Consider the following 14,391-nt stretch of genomic DNA (forward strand, 5'->3'; position numbering starts at 1 on the left):
CACTGACCATAATGGGTGTTCAGACACTTCACAAACCTGCAATAAGGAGACATTTACATTTTGAAGACTTAACCTGCAGCCTGAGACTTTATCACCACTGCTGACAGCACAAGTACTGTATACAGTTATTTAAAAACAGTAGTATCAGAGATTTTGAGAAAAGTAACTAATGACAAATTGTATTTAAATTGTTAAATGTTCCTAAACAAGGGACAGAGACAGCTTTCCCCTTCTGGTAACTCTAGCCATGATGCTCTGAGACAGGCCAGTACTACTTATTTTGGAGTAAGAAGTTCTTTAATTGACCGCCAAACATTTCAAATTCTCTCTCAAACAATAAATTAATCATTTCTGAATGAAGGTATATTTTCATTCATACACACTGACAGAAAGAAAAAAAAAAGAACTATTGGAAGAAAACTATTTGATCTCCGTTTTCTCCACACTGCATCACGCACCGAAAGTACTCCCTTTCAGCACTTCAGCCCAACACAGTTGCCTGCCAAGCATTAAGCAGAGTAACCATTTGCATGTTTTTTACACATGAGAATGACAACTAAATTTTATCCCGTTCTGAAAAGCTCGTGGATATGCTTCATTCTTTTATTTATATTTTCCTATAAGCAAAGACTCTTAATGGAAGGCAGATGAGATTGTATACTCAGCTGACATATTTGGTACCATTTTATTCATAGCTTAAGCACATTTTCAACATGACTTAAACAGTGTAACAACCGAATTACAGTATGCAGGGKAAAGGAAAGGCGGAAAGAAGCAAAAGTAGAAGAGAAATGGATTTCAAAAGTTAAACAAATAGCAAGAATAGGACTACTAGTGTAACTTTCTAGAGACTTTAAAGTGGATGTTAGATCTCAAATTCTTAATTCAGATTCTTAAAATAATGTTTAGCTATCAGAAAGCAAGGAATTCTTATCCAAAAGCCCCTTCAGAGTCCAAGTACGCTTGACATAACTGAATAATATTGAGGTCTGTGTACTTTAGTACTCTGTCTTTAAGACTGGAAGTTGTGAAGCTGACTTAACGCTTTCTGTACGCTTAGATAGTGCTATGGATTGACGCATAAGTGACAAGCGTGAAAAGCAGCCAACAGAACGTAGCAAGCACAAGGAAGTTTTACAGCAATAGCGAATGGATGGAGTGAAAAAGCACAACTGATTTTAGAATGAACACGACTGGCAAGAATCATTGTAGCGGCAGCTTTAAGAAGATCAAGGAGACTCCGGCCCTACTACAATCAGCAATTTCTTAATTCAAAAGGAATTAGGACAGAAAGCAATAAAGACACAAAACATCAAGACAAAGCACTCTCAGTGAATACAAGTAAGTGCTAAAACACAGGTGATCACAGCAGCAAGGATAAGTGTTTCTTCATTGTAACAGCACAAGCTGGGTAGGGTGGAGGGATGGAAATTATTCTGATTCTTTTCTAACTGAATACATGCCTTTGATTAATCATTTACCATCAACTTTTAAATACTGTATAATTCAATATCTTTTATAAATTAAAATGCCTAATAAAATAAATTAATGCACATAAACTGCAGGACATGGTGCTTACATTAAGTTGACAGTTTCCCACAATTCCACACACCTCAGTGAATTTCATTTGTTTTGTATAAACTAATTTTCATAGGTGTTTGCAAGGTTGAGGCTTTGAATGGTAAATTAGGCAAAGTATGATAAGTAAAAAAGAAAGATTATATAAGATTATGGAAAGATTATATAATTTCCCTATATTTTTGTATATACAGCTTGATTTAAAGATTTTGTATCACATCAGTATTATTCCTCTTTTCATATGAGTAACTTGGCCATACTAGCATGTGATACTACACTGGAGCTAAGCCATGTGAGGCTACTTTGTGAAAAAAGATCTTCAAGAAACAATTTTCATGTATTTAAGAGAGCAAGAGGAAATAAGATTAGTCTGTTTCACATTCTGCCCAGCAGCAGATACAGAGCTTCACTCATTCTTTTGGTTTAAATAAAAGAACTAACAAAGTTTTGCAATATGACCATATTAAAAAGCATGGTTGTGCAAATGAACACAGGAAGCCAAGGGAGAAAGCAGGCAAAAGGAGTGCTGAAGTGCCAGGCACTTCATGGAATAAGACAACTTTGCAGTGTCTTGAAATTCAGAATTTGGAATCTGGCTCTTCAGAAAGAGGCAACAGTGGAAAGAAGAAAGTTAAAGTAGGTGAAGTGGTGAGAAATTGCTATTCTAGTGGTCCAGCGGTATGATGTAGGAAAGATTAAGTGAGTRTCAAGGTGGGAAGACAGGAAGACATTATAATAATAAACAAATTAATTTAAGCAGGGGAAAGAGTGGGGTTTCACAATGCAGTTATTACAGCATTATGAAAAGAGTGATGATACAGGATATTGAAAGTATTAACAGATACTCTCTCAAAAGAGATGCAGAAATAAATTCCTGAAAAGAAAAATTGCCACATCTATCTGTATTCTGTGGCTCTCTAGAATATTTGTTTTGATCTGAATATAATTATCTGTTTTTCTGACAACTCATGTCAACACACAAACGAAATTAAAAATCTATTACACTTTAAATAAAATGAAAATGGGATTTACACAGAGATTTAAAGTTGTTGCTGACTAAAAAAAACACATTTCACTTTAAAAATGTTTTTAATAAAACCATATATTCAACACACTTTCTCCTTTAGTGTACCACTAACCCAAAAATCACTTCTCCTTCTTACCTGACATTATATTTTTCCAGTTTCTAATATCAGGGTTAACTTGTAACAATCATATCTGCTTGAATATGCACATTCAACSTTTTTACATGTTGAAGCTATTTACTGTCTTTATACATCAATTTTCTCAAACTGTTGTAAAAGATTTTCATCATTTTAAGTGTGGTGGACTACTGCAGCATTTCAGAACTTAGCATATAGTATATTTTAATACACTTTTGATGGTATACCATTAAAAATTCAATGAGCAAAACAAATAATAAAATGAACTTCAGAACTTGTGAAGAAAATGCCCTAATATAATTTATGTAAAGCCAGGTGCATGATTTAGTTGGTAAAGAGAAGTAGGAGATAACACTACGAATTCAAACCTCTTACATGTACCAACTAATATGTTTAACTTGCAAAAAACAGAATCTGAAATTGAACGATAGTCTGTTCTCTTTCATTACCTACTGCCTGATACTTCCAGCAAGAATGTGAGCGTGTATGTCACCTGAGCTGCAGTTTGGTTTCCTTTTCTATATAGTTCAAAAACGAACTTCTCAAAAACTCATGTTACTTCAAATAAACCATCAAAATAATTATACCATCGTTCCTCAGTCACAGAGTAGGATGATATAACAGACAAGTTCCTACTTCATACCTTTTAACAGTCCCATAAGCTAGCCAGTTTTCAGTAAAGAGGTTAGCTTATGATAGGGCTTATATCCTTTGGTATGAAGGATGCTATACAAAAATGAGTCACTGCCTTCTGTAAAAGTTGCAGAAGCCCTACAGCTACAGTAGAATGGCTCCTTTTACCTAAATTCACCCAGAAAATACATTCCAGGGCACCCATGACCTCAGGAAGTCTGATATATGGATATACGTACTCGCTGAAATAGGGTCAAATTCTGCTCTGTTCTTGTATGGAATATCTCATCTGAGGTAATTACAGAGAATTGTAAAAAGTTTGCTGTTGTAAAAGATCACAGTCACATAATAAAAATTGGCCCTAATCTTTTGCCAGTTGTAATTTTTAGCACATTAACTGATTAAAATTAACAYATTGAGGGCCAGGTCCTACAAACATTTATGTACAGTAGCCCCGTGCTTTGTTCCGTGTAAACAAATGTAAAAGAAATACCTAAACTAAATCACATTGGTAGGTATACTGTGAAAAAACTATTTCAGCAGAAAAAATGGAAAACTGTAACCACAGAAAGGGTTACTGTTCCCTGAAGACTCACTACTCTATCGATATTGAGAAGTATTATTAACAGTAATGCTTATGAAAAAGCAGATAGTATTACCAAACACTAATGAAGCTCAATTTTCATTAGCACTTCATCATTTTAATGATCTTGTTACAAACGGTGAGATTCCCAAGTTAATGCTTCAGATGTTTTCACTCTTACGCAAAATTATGCTTGTTTATAAAAACAGTGGATAAGAATCTTAACAAGGTTAATTAAACCCTTAATATGCCACTGCATTCAGAGATAGGTAGCAAGAGATAACAGTGATAAAACTACCCTGGTAAATAGAAACTTACTCACTGTTTTACAAACATGATTTATACAACCATAGAGGCAAATAAGTATTTTAATTATAAAAACATTGTTTCTGCATCTRTTATACATTTTCTTTCAGAATATKAGGACCCTTTAAAAAGCTAAGTACTTGCACAGTGTACACGTGAAGTAGGTATTGGCTGTAATTTAATTAAACTGTATTTATATACACTATATAATAAACTATCTATACTCCAATACACTGTACTTTGACATAACTGTTCCCACAGCTGAATTTATCATTTATGAAAGTATAACCACCTCTTTATAAGGACTTTTTTCCTTGATGTAAAATGGCCCTTCCTGTTCCTCTACAACTTAAAACCCTTTTTTTTTTCTTAGCAAAAATATTACAACAAAAAATTATTCTTTAAACGTACCTTGGTAGTGAGCACTGAATCCACGGTATCGGTGATTGCTGTCTGTTACAAAATGTAGTCTGAGCCAGTTTTTGTTGCTGATAACTGGAGGAGGTATATTCATTCCAGAAAGCCTGAATTAAAACAAATAAATAAAAATTTTATTAATAAAAGACATAAATTGATCAGGGCTGAAGATCAGTAGATTATTAGAAAGATTTGATAAAGGTCTTGTATGGACTTTTTTTTTTTTTTTTAAACACTCATTCATTGACATGCTCTATGCATAATTCATAAAGACAGTGAATGGGACTTCTTATGCATCTATGAATAGTAAGTACATCATGACACGTGTAAACAGACGGTCCTGTCCACCCTGCMTGACCAAGGGGTCAGATACAAATCAACGCTGGTCCAGAAACCACACAGCCACATTATTTGTCAGGCATGGYAATGGCATGATGCAGCTACACAACATTCAGGCTAAAAAGACTTTATGTCTATCCAGCTCAGAGCTCAGGTGAAGTGAGCACTGCTCTGTTCCCTACGGAAAGGATCATCCCGTGATTCTTAGGTTCAAGATGAAGAACAGGAGAGCTTAAGTTACGTAGAACACCTAAAACAACAAAACAGACATCTATTTTTCAAAAGTAACTATTTTCCTAAATCCAAGGGACAACTGGGAAAAGACATTTTCCACCACTAATAACTAATGAATATTTGTTATTAAAGGTATATGAACAGTACTTTTTTTTCTTTTTTTTTTAACTGTCAGGACATTGCTCCAATTACACTAGTCTTTTTTCTAAACTTGTTCATTAGAAGAGTTTTTTTTTTTTTATTAGATGAGGTGTTATAGTTCAAAAAAACGCGAATGACCTTTTGATAAATAGTGCTTCTATCAAGTCAATTATCCAAGAAAATCTTTCTCACTAAAAACAGAAGGAGTAGACGTATCTTCAGGATGTCAGCATACCTGTCTAGGTCCTTCTATTTATTTCTTCCTGTTAGAATAAATTACTAACCAACAAGTATACCATTTCATATTCAGACATTATGGATTCCTCTTCTATTTTGAAAAAGAAAAAACCTATAATGAAGCAGATCATAAAACTATTCAGACATTCCATAAGTGAGAAAATGAATAAAATCTGTTTTAATAGTTCCTTGGTTTTACACAAGACATTTCACCTAACCTCAGAAGTGGCTTTGCAAAGTACAATAATATCATTATCAGTATCATTATCTCCATTTTATGAACAAAGAAACTAACGAATAGAAAGGGAAAGCGATACACCCCAACTCATCTAGATGACCAGCAACTAAAAGAAAACTAGAAGACTGCAAGTTTGGAGCTCCAGCTTTTAAAAATCAATCTTACCTAGTAAATATCTGCAGATAGTCTTTTGGAAGGGACAGTTCCTCCTCCCTGCACCCCCTATTAAAGTAGGAATATCTGCTCTGAGTTCTCCTACAAAAGGCATTTTCTTCCTGCTTCAGGCAAAACCGGAAAACTCCCAATTCCAAATACGTTCATGGTAGGTAGATGAACATGATAACAATTTTAACAAACACAAGTGATAAACTCAAGACTAAGAGAGAAAATCTAAATTAAAATACCATCACCTAAATAAAATATCTGGACAGTATTCTACTTCAACATGTGTCAACTAATTTCTTTAAACAATTCAGTTTCTTTAAATAACATTTTTCAAATGAAACTTACTGCATTATTTTTTGCCCTTTCTCTAGCACGAGTAATAGAGTGCATTAACTAGACAGGCAAGTGGCCTCTAAATCCTTGTTCTCTGCATTGCTAATATCAGCATATACTCTTTCCAAAACACACTTTCCAGGAGTTATTTTATGGCTTAATGTTTGTTTCATGGTTTGGAATCATATTGTGATAGTACTAGGCAATAGCACAGCTAGATAAAATACTGTAATGTAAATTCAAGAAAGTAATGACAAGTGCCTGAAGCACAGATTTTTCTTCTCTGGTTCTTTGTCCTCATATAGAACCTGGATCTAAATTTGAGCTTAGTCCTTGCTTGGAGGTAATTAGTGCCAGCTGGTCAGCTCAGGCAGTGAAAATGAATGCTTTTTAGATGCAAATTCCTAGATTCAATTTCTGCTTATGATAGCCTACTCAGGGGAATTGCATGCTTTGTTTGGTGGGAGTCCCTCCTCCAACATATGATCATATTGTTTTAATTCTCCTGGAAATGCAWTAGCCCCTTAGTTACTACATGCCTTCCAAGATCCCTCAAAAGGGAACCTTCTAAGCTTCTGAACAAATCTCCCTTTTCCCAATTTCTAGAATACCTGAGCTGGGTTAGGAGGGTGGAGGAGAAATGTGGTTAAGAACCAAGAAGGCAAACTGCAAGTATCAATAAATAGTTTATATGGAATAATATCTTGTCTAATATAAAACTAATATATTAGAGCTATAATTACTTCCCTTAGTCTGTGCTATCAAAAATAATATGCTGAATAAGATGTGTCTTCAATATATTTAGCCAGAGAGCAGACATGGAAGTACTCGTTCCTCTTCTGTGGTACTTCGCTCCTCTCAGCCCCATAGAATTTCCAGTCATTTCTGTATGCAATTGTAAATATCCCACTCCAAGGAATTACGGTTTCTGAACCAGGTGGAAGGCAAGATCGAGATATTCTGTGCAAGTCCTCCACTGGGCTAAAGCCAATAAGACTGTTCCTAGCACAAACTATACAAAACATAATCAGAAACACCAGTTAAGGTATCTCCTGGGCTTTTTTTCAGATTGCTAATTGAGAAGTATAGCACTCATCCAGGAAACTGAACATGCCAGTTCAATCCTTATTTCACATAAAGGGGTGGGAACCCAAAACTGTGAACTAACTTCATCATCCTCCACACAAGATGGTATGCATACAGACAGGCAGTTTCTATATGCATGTATGTGTATTCATATATGTACAATTTCTAGCACTCATATTGCTACTGTACCAGACTCCAAGAAGAATTGAAGAATTCCTTGAGCCAGAAGGAAGATGTAAAAGCATTGTAATATCAAATAATCCTAATATCAAATTAGTATTTGTGAGATAAAATTTTGTCAATTAGTAAGTTATACAGGAAGATTTTCATTCTGGTAAAACCAAGGCATTCTGGTAAATTAAAGGCAAAGAAGCCGCCTGTCAACCCCCTAGCTGTTATACCAGTTGGCTGGCCTGGTACTACTTTGCTCCATCCTACCAGGCTAGCAACTGGGCATCTAACTGCCTGGTTWTTCAGCTGTTTGGCTCAGAGGATTTGTTTCTTCCAAACCCCTGGAAATTTCATAGAGTTACAAGCAATACTGACACCTAGAATTTCATGGAAAGGAAGGAAACAAAGGAAAGGAAAAGCCAAACACATTAAATCCYCTTTTTGCTTAGCTTTATTACATGTTCCATTATTGTTGTTGCTAGCTATTAGATTACATTTGCACATTGCTCTGTATTGCAGAAGCTGTTAGAACAGYGCTATGCCATGTATTTATGGCAGGCACCATAGAAAATATGAAATCTTCCCCCATTTTCATTGTGAATTTGGCCATGAAACACACTGCCTAGCAGCCATAAAGTGACTTAAACTGTTATAATATCTTATTACAAAGGTAAGAAACATACTATAGATTGGAAACTTAGTTTTTGGAAAGTATTTTACTAGTTGGACTTTTCTGTACAATTATTTCTCTGTATAATACTATTACCTAATGATGCAAGACAAAATTTCACTTTTATTTAAATCCTCACCTCTGTAACAAACTCTTAAGTAACACACAAGCAACAAGTGCATATTTGCACACTTGAGAATAAACCTATTACTGCAGATGGTCTCACTGAACACTTTAAACAACAACAAGATTTTATGTCCCATTGCCTAGCAACTACTGAGTAGTATATATTCTGCCTATAACAAAATTCCCCCTTAATTATCACAAAAACATGTGAAAATTAAATTAGAGGTTAAAGTGCAAGGCATGAGAAAACCATGCCCTAGCCATTTAAATACTCTCATGGAGAAAAGCAGTTTATTTTTAAAATAGCTAACATCTAGTTAAGTCTGTCTATCAAGTCAATTATTCGTTAACACATTTATTCCTGACAGTTATGGGTTATATTTAAGATCATTCTAATTAAGCACATGCTGATATCAGCTGAGTTCTAACTAAATTCATACTTCCAAAAATCTGATCTTTATAATTCATGATTTCTATGGGATTGTTCCAGAAAGTAGGTTTGCAAGCTGAAGAATTTGTAATGGCAACTGGCAGAAAATGCTTATTCTCATATGCTCATATAACTACCTCTTTTCTCATATCAAGTTATCTTCTCAGCAAATTATAAAGCTGTTCACCATTAACATAATGCATTGGCAGTCCACTCTTCTTCTGTGCCAACCATAGCTCTAAGCATAGTTAAAGTACATCCACTAGAATATTTTCCTAAATTTCCAAGGAAAATAGAACATCTATCCATAAACTAAATGCAGTTGTCTCATCTTTTTTTTATACTTTGAAAGATATAGCTCCCCTCCCAAACTGTACAGAATCTTGCATAGCAAATTTAAGTCATCAGACAATAAGCTTCCTCTCTGCAGCTGTCTTCCATAAACTCATGTTCATAGAGAAGCTCAAGATCACCGATTCTGAATCAGAGATTTAATGTATTCCACCATTATGTGTAGTCAACATTTAATTTAATTTAACATTTAATTAACATTTAATTAACATTTAATGTGTAGTCTGTTATTTAATTTAAAACATATTTTGGAGGAAAAAAAAATGCTTACTGATATAATACATCTTGTTTCAGTTGTTTCTAACCAAGACTGGAAGTGAAAGTAAAAAACTATGCACGTGGACAAGTTCCCATCTTGGTGGCTTCTTTGCTTTGAGATTGCAGCTAAATCATTGGATACAGGAGAAATAAGGTGTTAAATTTTTTTGAGAAACCAAATCTTACTCTTCTTGCAAATCATGATCRTGCCTCCACTCCCTTCTTCTCTGTACAATTTAGGAAGTAATTTTCAGAAAATACTGTGCATTATGTTCAATCTGTTAGAGTGAAGTCAATTWGTATTTTATTCTCACTCAAAAACCCAATGCATAAGTGCCATCTCATGCTGCAAAGTGGGATTCCAGGGTAGGTTTGTTTGTTTTTTAATGGCATAGTGCATATTTTAGCATTTTATGGTATGTCTCAAGAGAAAATGTATCTCCTACTTTAATACTTGAAATGCACACTGAGAGCTAGCTGCATTTTTAACAATACAAACACAGGTAGTTCAAAAATCCCTGCCTTGTCAAATTATGTGCATGTATAAAACTAACTTGATTAGCAGACATCTTCTACAACTGTAGTTCTTACCAACAAAATGAAACCAGAAAGAACTGTCTCTTTCTTTAAAACCAGAGGACAAAGAACTGAGGGCTAGAAGAGACAGTCTGTAAAACAAAAACACCTGATTTAGTACAAATTTTGCACATTATTTCTTATTCTTACAGACATACTGGCCAAACTATTTAAAATCTGTTCTCCATTCACATTGCTGTTTTCTTTTTCATACATTACTTATCTGCTATGATTGCCAAGTGGCTCAGAAGCTTATTCTGGCTTAGTCAGATAAAATATAGTGTATAATACACAAATATAAGAAGTAATTTAGACATGGTATGAACACACAGAGAGACAAAAGAGCAGCCAGATCACAAAGGACCTGTTAAACTCACAACCACATCACTGAACAAATAAGTAATAATTTCAAGGAARACACTACAAAATAGGTGTATGAGAAGAAAGAGAAGAAAAGGAGTCAGAACAGGCAGCCCTGACTGTATTTCAGTGTCCAGTTCTTCTATTTTATTATCTAAATCTGTATGGAATGGTAGCAGAGTTTAAGCTTTGTGTGTAACTCTTCTGTTTGGAGCAGAAATCAGCGACAGAGAATCAAGTATTCTTTTAGTAAAATTAATTTGCAAAGCATGTGCATTCTAACTTAGAAGCAAGACTAGTACCAAACAAGAAGCATACAAACCCCTCTAGAACAAGCATCAATTTAGACATTAAAGATGGTCAGGAAAATATCCAAATCAAAAAGGTCTTTTTCTGTAAAAATACTATTTCACACAGAACTTTCTTGTTAAGCATACAGTTCCTATACTCTCTCAAAACCCAGGAGGTTCATAGAAATGGAATTGATCAGGAAAGTAATTTGAGGTTGATGCACCAGCTGCAGCCACTGCTGAAACCAGTTCTAATACTATCAAACCCTTGCAACGGGCCTGCTTAAGCTAACGCAGGCAACATCTTAGCATTAGGCCTTCCCTACCCATGGGCACTACAGTTTCTTAAAAGCTTGTTTTCATGCTGGCTGCAGCTGTGTAGACTCTCTCTGCTTCCCATATAGGTTATGGAGCAGGTAGTATTCTCTTGTTGAAATAAAACAGCAGTTGATACTAAAAGTTTTTACAGAAAAAGAGAACAAGGCATCAATGTATTTTGATGAAGCCTTTCAGGCAGTGGCCATGCACACTTAGAAGGTAGTGAGGGGTTAACACTTATGTAGCATGGTACAACTGCTGTAAGAGACACCAACCTCCTGCCCCTTAAAAGAAGAAACCCACCCCTCAAGATCACCTCTCTCCCATYCAAGAGAATAGCACCTCACTAGTGATTTACTTGATTTGGGTAAGTTAGGGAGCAGGCATATTACTCACCAATGTGAGGTATCAACCATACGTAGTTTACTCTGTTTGCTGTACTTATGTACAATACATTCTCATTGGCCAAGATTTCCACTATCTTTTCTTCCATGATTGCCYTGAACCCATAAAACTTGTTGTCACAAGATTCACTAGGAACACTATTGTAAAAAAAAACCTATCCCACAAGGTAGATGTAAGGGCACTCATCTGTGGACACAAGACCAGGATTCAACCCTCTGATTTAACAAATTCATACACAGAACTTCAAGATAGGTCTTCCAAATGAATGTTTTAACCCACAAAATCATTGCATTGCTGTCCTTCTGCAGGAACCTTGATAGATTTCAATCTTCTTTTCTGGGCAAGAATGGGGAAAGGATTTCAAGTCTTACAGTTTTATGAGGCAGAAAATACTTCTCTTCCAGCTCTTTTCAATCAGAAAAAAATAGATTCACATTTAGAAAATAAAGGTGAAATTGATTGACTACTTAAACGTTGCTCATTTTGAAAAGAACCTGAATGATTTAGTGATCAAGTTATCATACCACTCTTGTTTCAACAACACAGGCAGTAAGATTGCTCAGTGTGAAAATACTGGGATTTAGACACTCACCAAATCATTCACCTTATGGTCACCTACTATACAAATAATTTTTTGTATGACTAGGCTCATCATTGTCCTTTAAGTTTCTAAGTCTGGTAATGAGATTAATGGGCCTTAATAATAGTCATTAAAAATGTGAATGTCTATTGCAGGACAACTTGAGGGTACTGACCTTTTTTTTCCACCACTTATCTGAAAAATGTTTCCTATCWAAATTATATTACATCATTTCAGAGCAAGGACACTGTGACACATATTGTCAAACAGACAGCCCTCCTGCTCCCTCACCCCCGTCGTTACCTCTTAAAAAATCCATTGACTAAACCAAGAACTCGAGATATCAAAGATGTCAAAGATATCAAATACATGCTACACGCTAATGGATATTTCTAGTTTTCTTTGAAGAGGTCAGCAAGATGGATAATTCTCTATAAATTGTTCTTTTGTGAAAATATTTCTAATACAAATACTCAAGTAACAAGTGCATTATATGTATGAAACTCAAGCTGTAACGGTGGTGCAGCTGGGTATCAGGGCTGCTTCAGTGTGCATCCAGAACACTTGAGTTTAATTCCTTTGGTGGTTCAGGAGCTCCCCAGCTAGTTATCTGCATAGATGAGATAACGGACTGGCTTGAGACAACAAAACAACTTGCAAGGTAACTGCAGAGTTATTTAATCAAAACGTACAGTTGATAAATTTCCACTGTTGAGTCTTCAAACAATGCAAACATAAAACAATGTAGCAAGAGAGATTAACTTGGAGATACAGAAAGCATATAAGTAAACTGAAAGAGGAAGGGAATTGAGTTAATCATCTTCTGCATCGCCACAGCTCAGTGTCCAATCATGAGGAATTACACAGCAAATCTTTCAGAGGAAAAACAAAATACTTCTCATTCAGTCTTGGAGAAGGAGAGAAGAAAGATTCTTCTCCATAAATCTGTACCTTTCTCAAATTTAAATATGAAGAGGAAAGCAAAGGAGAAGTCTCCAGAATAAAAAGTTTTAYTAGCACTTTGAGTAATATGTCAAGTTTTAAGTGGTTACAAAGGCACACGAAAGTGAAAGATCTAAGATCCTAAGGCTAGTCTCCTGTAAACCTATCAGTAGTAGAACTAAGCATTTTATTTCATTTGGAATCAGGACGCTGACAAGGTTTAAGCTAGATACAGCCTTGATTCTAGTTTCYATGTCTCAGATCTGCAACCAAATGCTTGACAAAAAGCTACTTTCAATTTTTAAAACAGCACATCACCATTCTTATTTAACTTAACTAGCTATTTAGAATGGAATTAAGGTTTATGTAAAAACTATAATCATTTGTTTCTGATTTATAAAACAAACAGAAAGTTAAAGAGGCCAATGTTTGGAAGGAGAGAAAAACATAAAATTATTTTACATCATCTCACCTTGATCTTTTGTCTTTATGGAAAGTTCTTTAACAATCAATTAATTTTTGAGTTATTCAGCTAGAGGTATAAAAATAATTCACTCTAAGACTTTTTTTCTGTCAAGTTCAGCATGTTATCTGGAAGACTGAAAAAATGTATTTGTTTTAAAAACATCAGAGTGGAAATATATGAAAGCCCTTGTYGTGGCTTTGCAGTGTTAGTTAGAACAGTTCAATTTTGAAGTGAAGTTACTCCCATATAAAGTCTATGAGAAATCACTGCATGGTCATTAAGAATTGGATAAAGGTTTGACTGATGATTAATGAAAGTTTATAGCCCTGTGGATGTGAAATGCCGAAAAGTGCCAAGATTAAGAAATATTTTTCAGACTTCAGAGCTAGATTGCAACTTATAAATCCAAATGTTCATGTGTCAAAGATTTTCCAAGTAATCTGTTRAACTGACAGAATATGGAAGTATGATGAAAGGAAGAGGAGACTCCCAAACACATGTACTCYGAAATGTTACTCTATGAGACAAGTAGAGTGGTGTCTGTGATACAAGCAGTAAACATAATTTGCTGCTGTCCTGGTTGTCTGAGGGACTGGAATCACAAGTAGCTGTTTTTCATATAAATGTTAGGGGCTTTGAAGGAGTCATTATTCATAAATGTAGTATAAATACCTCATATGCAAAGTGACTTTGAGCTTACAACTCAGTTTTCCTGAGCAGACCACAGAATCAACACAAATACACACCAGCTTCACTGGGGCTGTTTGGTTGTTAATATATGGGTCTTGCTGCCACACACACTCCTGCAAGTTGCACAGCCCCCCAGCATGACTGAGGAGATCAGGCCACAGTCAAGGGAATCTGCAAGGAGCAGAGGCAGGAGGGGTTGAATGCACTGCTCAGAAGACACATCCCTTACCCAAACAGCGGAGCCTGGCAGGGTGTGCAAGTGAGGCTTCTCCCAAAGGGACTCAGACAGGTAAAGACCAGCTTGC

At 35.3% G+C, this 14,391-nt stretch overlaps 1 protein-coding gene across 4 annotated transcripts in view; it reads right to left on the reverse strand.

Annotated features, from left to right (window-relative positions):
• CSMD3 (CUB and Sushi multiple domains 3) overlaps window positions 1-14,391 on the reverse strand; it is a 678,537-nt gene that overhangs the window by 435,087 nt on the left and 229,059 nt on the right. For all 4 annotated transcript variants that reach the window (XM_085321107.1, XM_085320309.1, XM_085319522.1 and 1 more), the window contains one exon: window positions 4,675-4,787. In XM_085321107.1, coding sequence (XP_085177233.1) covers window positions 4,675-4,787 — 113 coding nt within the window. The remainder of the gene's footprint in view (window positions 1-4,674; window positions 4,788-14,391) is intronic.

Source organism: Rhea americana, unplaced genomic scaffold, assembly GCF_003343005.1.
Source record: "Rhea americana isolate MKP2758 unplaced genomic scaffold, rheAme1 scaffold_0, whole genome shotgun sequence".
NCBI classification, from domain to species: domain Eukaryota; kingdom Metazoa; phylum Chordata; class Aves; order Rheiformes; family Rheidae; genus Rhea; species Rhea americana.